General features: G+C 40.8%; 1 protein-coding gene and 1 long non-coding RNA gene across 2 annotated transcripts in view; both read right to left on the bottom strand.

Moving 5' to 3' along the window:
• Positions 1-2281, bottom strand: part of LOC117602717 (neural cell adhesion molecule 2) — a 141307-nt gene extending 139026 nt beyond the window's left edge. Inside the window, exon 1 of the mRNA XM_034321050.2 lies at positions 1487-2281. Coding sequence (XP_034176941.1) covers positions 1487-1610 — 124 coding nt within the window. The 5' untranslated portion in view covers positions 1611-2281. The remainder of the gene's footprint in view (positions 1-1486) is intronic.
• Positions 2282-2362: 81 nt separating this feature from the next.
• LOC143305911 (uncharacterized) overlaps positions 2363-12481 on the bottom strand; it is a 42090-nt gene continuing 31971 nt past the window's right edge. The window contains exons 3-4 of the long non-coding RNA XR_013063121.1: positions 3085-3195; positions 2363-2433 (exon numbers count right to left, since the gene is read on the bottom strand). This is a non-coding gene — a long non-coding RNA (uncharacterized LOC143305911). The remainder of the gene's footprint in view (positions 2434-3084; positions 3196-12481) is intronic.

Below are 12481 nucleotides of genomic sequence, written 5' to 3'. Positions count from 1 at the left end.
AATCCAAAGACCTAAAAATCCAGTATTACTATCTCTGTCTCCCTTTTCAGGCGACAAACCCTGTCGTTTCTTGTCGTAACTGCATTCCCAATGACCTTTCGAAACGTTCGACGAGGCTTCGATTGAATTTTAACAAGCATCCCCTGTTAATTGCACGTCGTCAGGAATAATGAACGAAATACCAACAATGCCTTCAATTACAGTATAGGACACTCGCACCATGTCGACTCTCGTTAAAGTTAAAGGTATCGGAAAGAATTTTTACATGATATGGATAATTATTTTATCGACATCTGACAAGAAAATTAACCCTTGTAAACAAAGAGTGTTTGCCGATACGTGTTCCCGGTGACGTTTAATTTCTCGTGTTTATCAAAAAGTTATTATTATTTTACAGGATACATATAATTGAGTTTATTAATAATTAAAAATGTAACAAGATATACGAATTTTGAAACAGCCATAGCTCCGATTCCACCCTTAATTTTAATGAGAATTTACCATTTGTTACAGTGTACAGATATTGTAACATTATAGGATTCACGTTACAATAATATTTGAGTGTTTAAAACAATTATCCAAACGAAAGTGTATCAAAGGAAAAATTCGGTTTCGCAGAATCGAATGTCAAAGTTAAAGCTTACATTTCCGAATCGTCGCGACCCCATTAGCCAGGCTACATCCCCCGAATGGAAAACCCGTTCTTCGAGGGATCTTTTCTTTCGTCGAGCAATTTCAGATAACGACGTCGCCCAGTCACCTCAGCCAGGCAAATGAAGTCTTACGCGAAAATAGCGAGATTATCGGAGGCCGACTGAATACCAAGCAAGAGAAGCGAAAAGAAAAAAAAAGAAGGAAAACAAAATTGAAACTCTTTCACGGGAACATCCTTCGAAAGGATGGCCTACGAAATCGGTACACGACCTTGCTCGAAAAGGCATGCCACCTTTGATCCAGCAACGCTGAAACATTCCAAGGGTTGCTCGGGGTTCGAGAAAACCGCGTAACCGAGCTCGATCCTTTCCTTTCCGTCGGATCTCGGTTTACTCTCATACTTTCCAGATAATGTAATGGATATTACAGTAACCATCGATTTTACATTAAAAAGTTATTTCAATATAATAGAAAGATCGAGGTATGCTCGATAAAAGTTTACTAGATAAACGATAGTTTTATTAAGTAATGGATGCAGGTGCACCCTTCTAGACCATCATAGTGATGGATAAATGAAAATTCCAAAAGGCAAGTATCGCAATATCACGTTCCTATGAACGTTTGTAAACAAAAGCTCGATAGGAACTTAACGTTTTTACTTCTCTATGTTGATCTTTATATTGATATTCGAGTATGGTGTTATTTATATATGATACTTTGAAAATATTAATAAACTCCACAGTGAGACTGTCAGTTAATTGGCTGAACGTTAAAGTGTTAATATCGAATAATAAAAAGGAAGATAGAAGAAACATGTTGATTGTGTACTCACTGTCTTTCACGCAGAAAGCGCCGATAATCCAGAGTGGGAAGAGTGGCACGATGAACACGTTCCAGTGTCTTGCATTCGTGTTGCACCGTAGTCTCCTCCCGACGTGCAGCCGAAGGTAAATCATGATCGTTCCACGTGAACTCTCCGCGGCTCGATCATAGCAACCGATTATCAAGCATCATCATCATCATCATCCACTTACACAAGCTATCCTTATTTTTATCCCTCCGAAATAACCGACTTCCTCTTACGCCAAGATCAATTTTCCGTATCCTCGTCCAGCGTGTCCTTCGAGCACTTTTCCCGCATTTTCTTTTGAAAACGAACCAACAACACGGCGAACGCGACGAATAAACACCGTTCGAAGAGCAATTAAAAAGCTACGCGTATCGATAATAGAACACTTTGAAAATCACTGTTACAACACCGTGGAAACTCGATGATCGACGATTATCAAGAACACGCGTTCATCACTGTCGCGTATTTGTAACATCACTCGCGGTGCGATTGTTTGACACGTTTTCGTTTATTCTCTCGCGCCCCGTGTCACTGTCGATTGTCAAACTTTTATTCTTTTTTTTACGTACGATTTTTGGCAGCGCGTTTTCCGGTGCTACCGACGCGGCGTCGCGTATGATTTTCCACGAGAGCGACGTAATGCGCGCCACCCACTCTCGGCGAGATTTCGCTCTCTCGCACCGCGTATCAGCACCGGCCCGTACGGAGCACACCGCTGCGTGCTGTTATCGCGACCGAGGTTGGCGTCGCCACTGTAGCTCGTGTTGCCACCACTACTCACGCTACCCCCTCCACGCGCCCGACCCCCACCAATGCGGCAAATCCCCCACCGCTACGCGCGACCCCCCACCACCTGCGTCTAGTGTAGTGACACTACCGCTACCAACACCGCAGGAGAGCCAGCTGCCGATGTACAATGGATCTGAATCCTAAGACATAAAGGAAAAATTTGAACTTGCTATTAGAATGTTTAATTTTGTTAATTATTCGACTACCAAGGCTAATTATAGTGACTTATGAAACGACCACTAAGTATATAGTCAGAGGGACTATAGTTGTCTAATGAAAAGTGATTATGAAATTTTTGAAATGTGTTGGTGATTGAAATTTTCAACATTTTCATTTCATTTTAAATTTCATTGTCAGCGACGTACAGTGTTTCGAATAATCTACAGGAGATAAAATTCCTGGACAAAACCCGACATTTCTGTTGATTTAAAAATGCATCCCTGCTTCGTGTAATCATTGCAATTAGCCAGAATACGAGTAATTGCATTTGTCAATTTTAATATTCTACTCGCGACCTTACAGAATTAAATTAATACAAGTATTAAATTCCTGATATCGATCATCGTTAAAACATTGAACGCGTTACGAAAAGGGCATGTGTATTCTTCTGGACATGATTTAAAGGGGAAAAGACCTACAAGGGAGGTTTCGTCCAGGTATCTGCTATCTCTGAGAACACTGTACGACGACGACGTCGTCCTCGACGTCGTAGTGCTACGTCGATCGAAAAGAGGCTCCTTGGTAGTACGCGCCCGCGCACATACTCTACCTCGCATGCGTATTGAACGCACCGTTGTTCCTTCTCACTTCCTCTAACTGTATAACTAGATCGGTTCGTCTTTGTCACGCTCGTTCGTCCGCCACTCGCGGGATATCGGCGTCCCAAGACTCCGGTGGAAAGCCTGGAAAAAGAAGCCGACCGGTGAATGAGAAAGGAAATTTATGTTAATTTCGAGCATTGCACCGCGGCGCGATTTGAATGTAAGTAAGCGCGACGTCGGTTGATTATAGAGAGAATCGAGGGAAACAAGGCCCTCAAGCTTCTTCGACTTCCGTTTTTAATCTTGCTCATTTTCGTTGACCTCCGATTCTCTTTGCGTCAATCACCTGTTCGGTCGTTTGTGCTTTCGAGCCCCGAGCTCAACGCCGAGCTACTTTCACCTCCCGGGTACCCGGGATATATTCCCGCGAAATGAATAGCTCCAGGCTGCAGACGTTGGCAGATACAAACTATGAAGACAAGATATTCGTGAACTTCTTCCAGGTGGTAATTCACTGTTTATGAAATTAAGATGCGTTTAATGGAGGCAACGAATTAAACTTCTGACATACTATTCAAGGTAAGATGAAAATCTCTCGCATAAATTTATAAGAATTATTTACTGAAGTGTGTTTAGTTTCGTTATACAGTTAAAATTATCCCAGCAATGCTGTTTGCTGTTTTAAAAGTTAATGTGATAAAATCTTCAGGATAAACGATCTACTATGGGGGAGCTAGATTTATATTCTATAACCTGTATAAATAAACTATAACATTCAATAATGGTCCCACTTCCTGAGGGGTTGATAATGACAACCTAATCGCATGAATTTCTTCTTTCGTTTCCGTTTGTCGTTTCTTTGATCAGTATCTCCCGCCCACCTTCTCTATCGTCCTTTCTACCCTTCCTTTCTTACTTTCCATTGTCTTCGCGTTCGACTAAATTTATCTCGATTGGAGGTTGACGGAAGAAGTTTCAGCAATGGAGGGACGAAAATTGTGCCCTGCAAGAATGCGAGTAGACGGAATTCCTATTAAATCGAAATAAAGCGACATTTTCCACTCGGCGACGCTCGAATAGAGTGCGAATCGAATCGGTCAATTACAGCAACAGAATTGAATGCAAATTCCTCCATGCTTCTTCAGACTCTTGTGTCTTTTCTTCTTTCACTTTTTTATATTTATATTCTACCAGTTGGCATGCAACTTTTGTTTCGTCCCATTGGTGAAAGAGGGACGTAGAAATATGCCTCCCTACAGATACCAAAAGTTCGTCCGAGGAGTCGGCGACGCACGGTACTCTTACCTCCTTCCTTCACCCTCACCCCTTCCTGACCGTCCCTTCTTCTTTTCCCTTTATCACGGCACAGAGGACGCGTCTTTGTGTCGGTGCTCGCGCTCGAATGAAAAAATTTCCAAAGAGACGAGGAGATATTGAAGAACCATAAATGAAAACGACAAAGGTTTCGCGTTTATATTAATGCCAAGCATAGAGCACCCGCTGTCGCAGTTTTCGAGGATGTTTAATTACAGAGAGAAACAAATTCACCTGTTCTTCTTTCCGATCCTCTTGGATACTTTTTTATCCCCGGCCTTTTCCTGATTCTCTTCACAACGGTAATCGTATTTTTGCACCGCTCATCCGGCATCTTCGTTTCTCGTTTTTCCACCTCTTTCTATATTTTCTCTTTTTCCTATAAATTAGTTTGCTTAATCCATTCGCTTTGCTTAGCACCGTTTCCCTGGCTCCGCCGTTTCTATCTACCGACCGTGCAACTTTCCTCGTAGAGAATTCTTCTATCTTTTTTCCTTATCTTCTTTTTCCATCGTGGTGAAGCTTATCGGAAGGGAAAATAGAGAAGCGCGAATCCATGGACCGGCGAGAGGAACGCGCGTATCGATAAAGAAACGAATGAAAAAAGAAAAAGAAAAAAAAAGGAAAGAGAGGACAGAGTAAGCGGGAAAGGTAGAAACAAAATTATCGGTACACAGGAAACAGGATTTGACCAGCCTCAAAGATGGTTAACAGTCTGTAGAGGTTAAAGAGTTCTAAACAAACGTGCTTAATTATAAAAGGTATTCGTTTCAGATCCTTCTCGTTTTTCACCCGTTAGCATCCTCGTTCCCGTATTTCCTTTTTCCTTCGTGGTTCACGGGTTTATACTTCAGTTCGAGCTTCGCAGTCACCATCCTTCTCTTTTTACCATTCTCCTTTGACCGTCGTTCTATCATTTTTTATGGGAAACTATATACGCTCTCGTCATTTTCTTCTTTTCTCTGCCTCTTCCACTATTTTCCTCTTTGCACACGCGACAGAAATTCTTTGAAATAACACTCGAACCGCCGACGCGGAGGCCAGAAATATTTGAATACCTGAGAACGCGAGAAATCGAAGCTTCTGCTGACACCGATCGTCTTTGTCCTTAGGCAACCATTCTCTTTCTGATCACGTTCCAAAGTGTTCTCGTTGTATATTTAACATATTCGAACGCCACATCGTATTAGAAGATTTCTTTTACTATTCCCGCGATTCTGTTGCATTTATTTCTTTATTTCACCATTCTGTTCTCCGCGAATGGGAGTCATCAATTGGAGAAATGAGTTCCGAATCGTGTATCGGAAAGTCATCGATGAAAACGAGGTTGAAAACGCTATAATCGTAATTCCGATGACGGTACAGTTCAGATGTACGACTAGATGAGGTTAACGAGGACGATGCATTGAATGGCGAATGGCATATTCTTGTCATTACCATTATTTTTTCTCTTACTTCTGTTTATTAAGAGAAAATTTGCTTTATGAGATGTGTGTTATTTGTACAACCTCTCCTCGTTATAATCAGTCGTGATGCATTTCGTATGCATTTCATGCAATGTTTATCAATTGAATGATGCCTATTAGAAGCATGAAAATTGACTCGATGGACCTTTGTTGTCACGAATTTTTAACGGAAACACACCTTTCGCACCGGTGAAACGTTTAAAGGGAATCGCGTTACGCTAAGCTTCAGACTGTTTATTTCGAACGAAATTTCAGGAATTCATTTGATTGCGTTCGTTTCCGAATACACGGGGAAAAGGATTTGCTTTAATTTTGACTACGACCACATTTGCATCGCGATTCGAGTGTCCAATTACCAACATTCTGAAAGCACACTTTTCCTCCATTTTCTGTCCCGTTTTTCCTGGAAAATCTTTTATTACCATTCCTTTAATTACTATGACTGTAATCGGAAAAACTGCAGCTCAGTATTACAAGCTGCAGCAATTTATTCGAAATTTTGCCTCGACTTGGTAAGCTGGATTCTTTTACCATCTTTCTCGACAAATTCTCCAATCGAAACGGAAGGAAATATAGCTAGATGCGTTCCAGGGTCCAGTTTCTCGAAGGAATTCGCGTGAATTTTGAATCGGTACACGCTTCCATCGAGAGTCGACACAAATTGAAAGACAATCGGAAAAAAGAGGAGAAATAGAAAGATTCCTCTTTCAATTTTCGTACGATCGCTTGCCGATGTCCTTTTTTATCCACCCTTCACGTTCGATTCTCGGTAGATAGAAATTTCATCGAGCTCTTTGATCGGCGAGGAAAGTAGACAGAAGAGTTGAAAGATTCTTCGTCGCATCGAGAATTTCAGAAATTCATAAAATTCATTTTAATTCAGACGCGAAGGTCAGTTCATAAACATTTGTCAGCGAGTGTTGAACTCTCCCTCTTGCTCGTCCATTTCGCAACGGTGCTCGCGGCGTGAAACTTACGTCGTAACTCATGCATGCAAAAAGGCCGGAGTTGGCGGAAAAAGCGTACCGAGAGCGAAAAGGGTTCGCTTCATTTCCGGTATTCCCGGCATTTACATTTTACTATTATTTCAAATGTCAACGGGATTAATAGAGGCTACCTTTCCTACCAGAATAAATAAAATTAATCTCTCCCGCTTTCTTTTGCCAGAAATGCTGACGGTTAACAAACGAGAGTAGGTAACCGATTGCAAGAAACGGTGATAATTGGAATCAGAAAACGGCTAGATTCTCTTCTACAATCGTTTGTCTGTTACAATGATTTATCATCGGTTTTCATCAGCTGCACGATTCATTCGTGCAAGAACCACGTCTTTCAAGTGTCTATTAACCTTTGTGCCTCGATAAATTGAATCCTTCTGCTGTATTTCCAGTCTATAAGCGAAATAAGGGAAATTACTCTTAATATTCAGCAAACGTTCGAGCCATCAGGAACGCGTGTAGTTGACCAGCTCATTACCTCCCTAAACATGACAGATCACCGTGAACCGGGTAATTACCTGGAGCTTATGAATCATCGCGTTAATCGGCTTCGCGGTGGCGGTGGCATTGGAATTTCTGCTAAACATCTCTCTCTCTCTCTTTCTCTTTGTTAAGGAACGAATTCAAACGAGCAGAAGAAAAGCATCGTGTTGTCGACGCGTAACAGCCGACCGGCTATATAATTAATCTGGCAGAATAATTTCCACTGACGAGCCACTAATTCCAGCTGCGATATCTGCTCGCGAAACTCGCGTAACGCGTTCTCATGAATTATCGTACTATAAATCTCTCTGGTATGTTGTTACTAGGAAAAGTACTTAATCTTCTCCGGTGAAGTTTTATACGAAAGGTAGGTGAACAGAAGAAGATACGGTGGAGAAAAAGGAAACGGAGGAAGAGAATTATCAGAAGCGATTGATACGGTTAGAGGAAATCGTGCAACGACGAGGATTCGTAACGTGCAGTGAAAAAGGCGCGTTCGTTCGGTGAAAAATGACATAACCTTCGTATCAGAACTAACAATATATCCGAAGAAATATTACGTAAACGTTCGCCGTATCAGCAGCGACACTGAGAAACGATACGTTTCAGACTCGCCGGAAGTTCCGCGATCATCTGTCGAATCGATTCGACTTCCGGTATTTATCATTTATTTCACGAATGAAATTGACGAAATAAGAACTCGGAAATTTATCAAAATTCCAATTTTCGCAGAACGAAAGCAATATTCGAGGATCTCCTAAATCTCTCTTGCGAATTATCTATCCTCTCGTTTCGTACGAAAATATAATGAAGAATGTAGAATAACATGCTCGTTTCACGAAAAAATTCGTCGCGACCGTGGAGGACACTCGATTCTATGCATTTTTGACGTCTCATGAATTACATATTACATATAGGATGAACACGCTTCCGCGATGAATATTTATGCAATTAAAATGGTTGTTTATCAACGGCGGCGTAAATAATAAAGATTAGCTCGTTCCTGGTGTACACGTGATGGGATCCTCCATAATTTAGTGGGAGTAAATAGCTAGGCTTCCGTTGCAACACGGAAAGTGCAAGGGAATTGTTTCGAAAATGTTGCGTGCTCGTCTAGAAGGAATATTAAATAGTCCCGTGAGTAGAGTAGATGATTTTCCTTCTTGTTCTTCACCGATTTTCAGATAATTAAAGAAACGAGAACAGAAAATTTCAGCGTGACATAATTTTCGAAAAATTCCTTTAAAAATCGAAACAGGTCGATGCAACTTTCATGTTCCGATATTTTACTGGAAAAGCTTCAACCTTTCCAGGACTCGATATTTTTTTTCCCTCGTGTTCACTTTTCAATTTGCTACACAACTGTTACCACCCTTTTACCTAGAATATTGTCACCGACCGTTGCTGTTCAATTAATTTTTCATTTTAGAATTTGGCAAACGCCTTGTTCGTTTGGCGATATAGGGTGGCTTTATCGATTTCAAAGGAGCCGAGGGTACAATGGGAAAAAGCATCGAAACCTTTCATCGAAGAACGAGTTTAAAAGGGTACCCATTCGATACCGCAAAAGCTACAGTGGAAAGTAAAGAAAAGAACGCGGTTATTTGCGGTGTTACCAGTCGTCGATGCATATTTTTGTTTGCAAGACGAGACTGAAGGAAACCATCGAGGGAAAAGAATCCATTGAGAACGATAGGGAAACGATAGTTTGCGAATCGAGACACGAGTCGAGGACGGCAATAAATATTAATGGGAGAAGTTGGATGAATTTATCCAGCATCTATACATAGTAGTAAGTAACCGTTTCTCACGGAATAATGTGCCATTCTAAATGCAGTACCAGACAATCAGATCGATCGAACGAGCACAATTTTAAGTGATTTTATTTCGTTTACAAATTGCATAACGAACCTAAACTTGATTTTAATTTTACGCCTTTGTTTTACGATTTATATTAAATAGAAACAAAAGGGAGCACGATTTTTTTTCGAGCAAAACACGTGTATTGGTTCGAACAACGATTTTGTGGGACTTTTGAAAACGATGGTCCTTTTGGCGTACGCGTGCTGCCACGTGCAGATCGTAGAATTGTTTGTAATTGGGCAGAAAGCCAATAACATACCACCGGTACCGTTGGAACCGAGAGAACTTTCCACTGCTTTAGGATTCTGATTCAACGATGTTCCCGTATTTCCGTGAAGGCAACGAATAAGTAGGAAACAATACGACTATGTTGGCCTGTGGTTGCCGTTTTCCTGACTGCCTGTCATCCTGACCCACTTTCCCGATCCACGGCACGTTTCAATTCAATCATCCCTTCGTGGCGATTGACAGGAGTTACCATGAAATTATTCACATATTTCACATCGACGTATGTACTCAGTTTGCCTCTGATTTTCAAACGTAAATTATTTTTAAATACAGCTTTAATTTCTACCTATTCAATGTAATTCGACGTAATCTCTGTTCATCTGCTTCACGCGTTACATTACACTAATTCCCTCTGTTTAACGTTTATACATTGTTATGCTTAATCCGTGAAACTAGTTCGTTGGAACTTTTGTTCCGGTCGCGATGTAAATCGTTTGATCTCTAAGAGGAAATTCAAGATCAAACGAAGCTAGAGGACAATGATCGCGAAAACGTTAAGCCTCGTTGAGCTGGAAAAGTAGCGTCGTGCAGCAACGATGCAATACATGTTCAGTTGGAAGTTCAGTTGTCCTTGATCCCGCAGCCAGCAGCTAGGATTAATTGCACCTGGATTAATGCTTTCTCTGATCCCTTATTCATGCGCGCCAGTGATTTCGCGTAGCAAAAGGCGAAACATTCGCCAAAAGAGTATACCACCCGTCGAAATCTAAGCCATCGTTTCTCTGCTTACTTCCTGTGTGTTCGCTGTGCAAACATACCTTTTCATCGATTTGCTCGAATTCCAGCGAATTTCTCTTTTTCAACTCCTGTACACTTATTTTTCTATGGAAAGTATATGTTTTTTTCTATGGAACGTTTCACGATGAATTCGTGATAAATAGTTAAGAAAGTTCCAAGTTACTAGAGCATAAAGTTAGAACGTTGAGTTAAGTTATAGAATAAAAGTGAGTAAGTAAAAAGTTAACAAAGCGTAGAGCACAAAGTATAAATTCAAAGTTGTAAAATTAAAGTAGAAAGTGAAGAGTTATTAGAGCATAGTGTACCGAGCCTAAGATCTGAATCTTACGAGTTAAAGTACGGAATAAGAGTTAACAGAGCGTAGAGCACAAACCTGAAAGTCAGAATTGTAAAATTAAAGCACAAAGTCCGAATTAAGAGCGAAAAGATGAAAATAATAAATTTTAGTAATTATCCGTATGGTGATCTGATCTCTCCATGTATCCTACTTTTTCTTTTCGACGGTTCCACTTGTCAAGATTTTTCTTATTTTTCACCCTTATTTTCCTCGAGCTCACTTTTCCACCCGCGTTATACAATTCTTTCTCGACGTGTTTTGTCCCGCCTGGTCATTTCTGCCTTTCCTTTCTACCTTTCTCTGCTTTTTCCCACTGCCCTCGTATTTCAAATCGCTTTCCTTCTTGCTCGATTCGTACCCTGCCACGATTAATAACGCTACACGACCATTCTATGTTTGCATAGAAAATGCTGCTGTTGGCACTTTAGCAAACGAGTTCCCACTATATTTTCCCCGTCATTAAGCTTTACTATATTCGCCTAATTTCCCTGAATGTTTGATAATTGCGCCAGGTTTATTTCTTAGGTTCTGAAAGTAAAATCAAAAATTCAACTGCCCCCTGCGAAAGTTTCACTGTTGAATTTTCTAATAAGCATCTCTGTTCCGAACTTTCTGATATTTTAATTATATTAAATCTCACCTTGTGACCTGGTTTCAGCTTTTAACCTCGAGTCGTTGAAACTTAACCTTCAATCACGACTTTTCAAACTCTACCAACCTATCCATCTTCCGTTCCCCAGAGATCATTAAATTGAAAATCCTAATATTGTCGAGGATTTTCAACCTTTTCGATCATTGAGATTTCACGCCCAACACTGGGTTTATTACCATTCCACTCAAACTACTCCGTACACTTAATGACAAACTTGAAAACTCCATTACCCTTCCTATCAATAATCGAGTCGTCTACTTTAGAACACTGAATAATGAATTTTCTTTCCAAGTTTCCTTCTTGCTCCTGCACTTACCCCCGATATAGCATCAAACAAACAATACATCGACACCTGCGAGCTCGATACTATCTGTACCTTGATTAAAACCAACCCACTATTTCGAATCGAACATTTATGAAAAGAATTTACTGTCACATTTGTGACAGTATTATTTTGAGAAAGATTTCCCGAGAAAAGAAACTTTGTTTCGATGAAATACGAGGAGATTCAATAAGCAACCTTGCCGAAGAAAAAACCGTAGAAAGGAGTAGACAGAGGGTGGACACCCCTTCCCGATAATTAGATGTTGCGCACCCGACGTCGCGATAATTAGCGCGAATTGTTTTTCTCCCAGCGGCAATTATCGAAGTTCGCCTGTCGTTTATTCCTCGTGAACGACGTCTGGAGATGAGAAGAGAAAGGAGGATGGAGAGGAAAGCGTGTATGACGCGGACGAAGATAATCGTAGCCGCTTGGGAAACTTTCTTACGTTTTGTGGAAGTAATTACGCTTTTACGTCGTCGGTAAACAGGTCTGGCTTTGACGAACTTCCAGGACCATTTTTACCTCGTCATTTTCTCGCTACTTTCACCAACTTCGATTATTAAGTTCAAAATCATTCTGACATTTCTGTAATCTAAACTCCGTCACCTACATTTTGTATGATTAGAAATAAACGATCATTCGATCAATAAATTCCCTGTTTTTCACTTTTGCACCACGGTTAAGGGTAGTTCCAAAGTCGTCGATGCTGTTATTTAATCGCAAGTTTCGAAACTTCCTCTTCCCTTCTCCTCAAGGATTTCCAAGACTCGTACATTTAATTCCGGGGTAAGTTTTTCCATTACAACGGTTCGCCGCCAATCGATGTAACATACCGCGCTCGATGGGGGTGAAATCTTTAAACACCGGTCGAATCGACGATAAAAGCGAGGAACGCTTTCTTTCAGGTCCGCGCGAAATAATATCGTTACGTAGCTGTTTCCGGTAGCGTGATCACGGACAGAG

This window comes from Osmia lignaria, chromosome 12, assembly GCF_051020975.1.
Source record: "Osmia lignaria lignaria isolate PbOS001 chromosome 12, iyOsmLign1, whole genome shotgun sequence".
NCBI classification, from domain to species: domain Eukaryota; kingdom Metazoa; phylum Arthropoda; class Insecta; order Hymenoptera; family Megachilidae; genus Osmia; species Osmia lignaria.
This window is presented reverse-complemented; position numbering and strand designations above follow the sequence as displayed.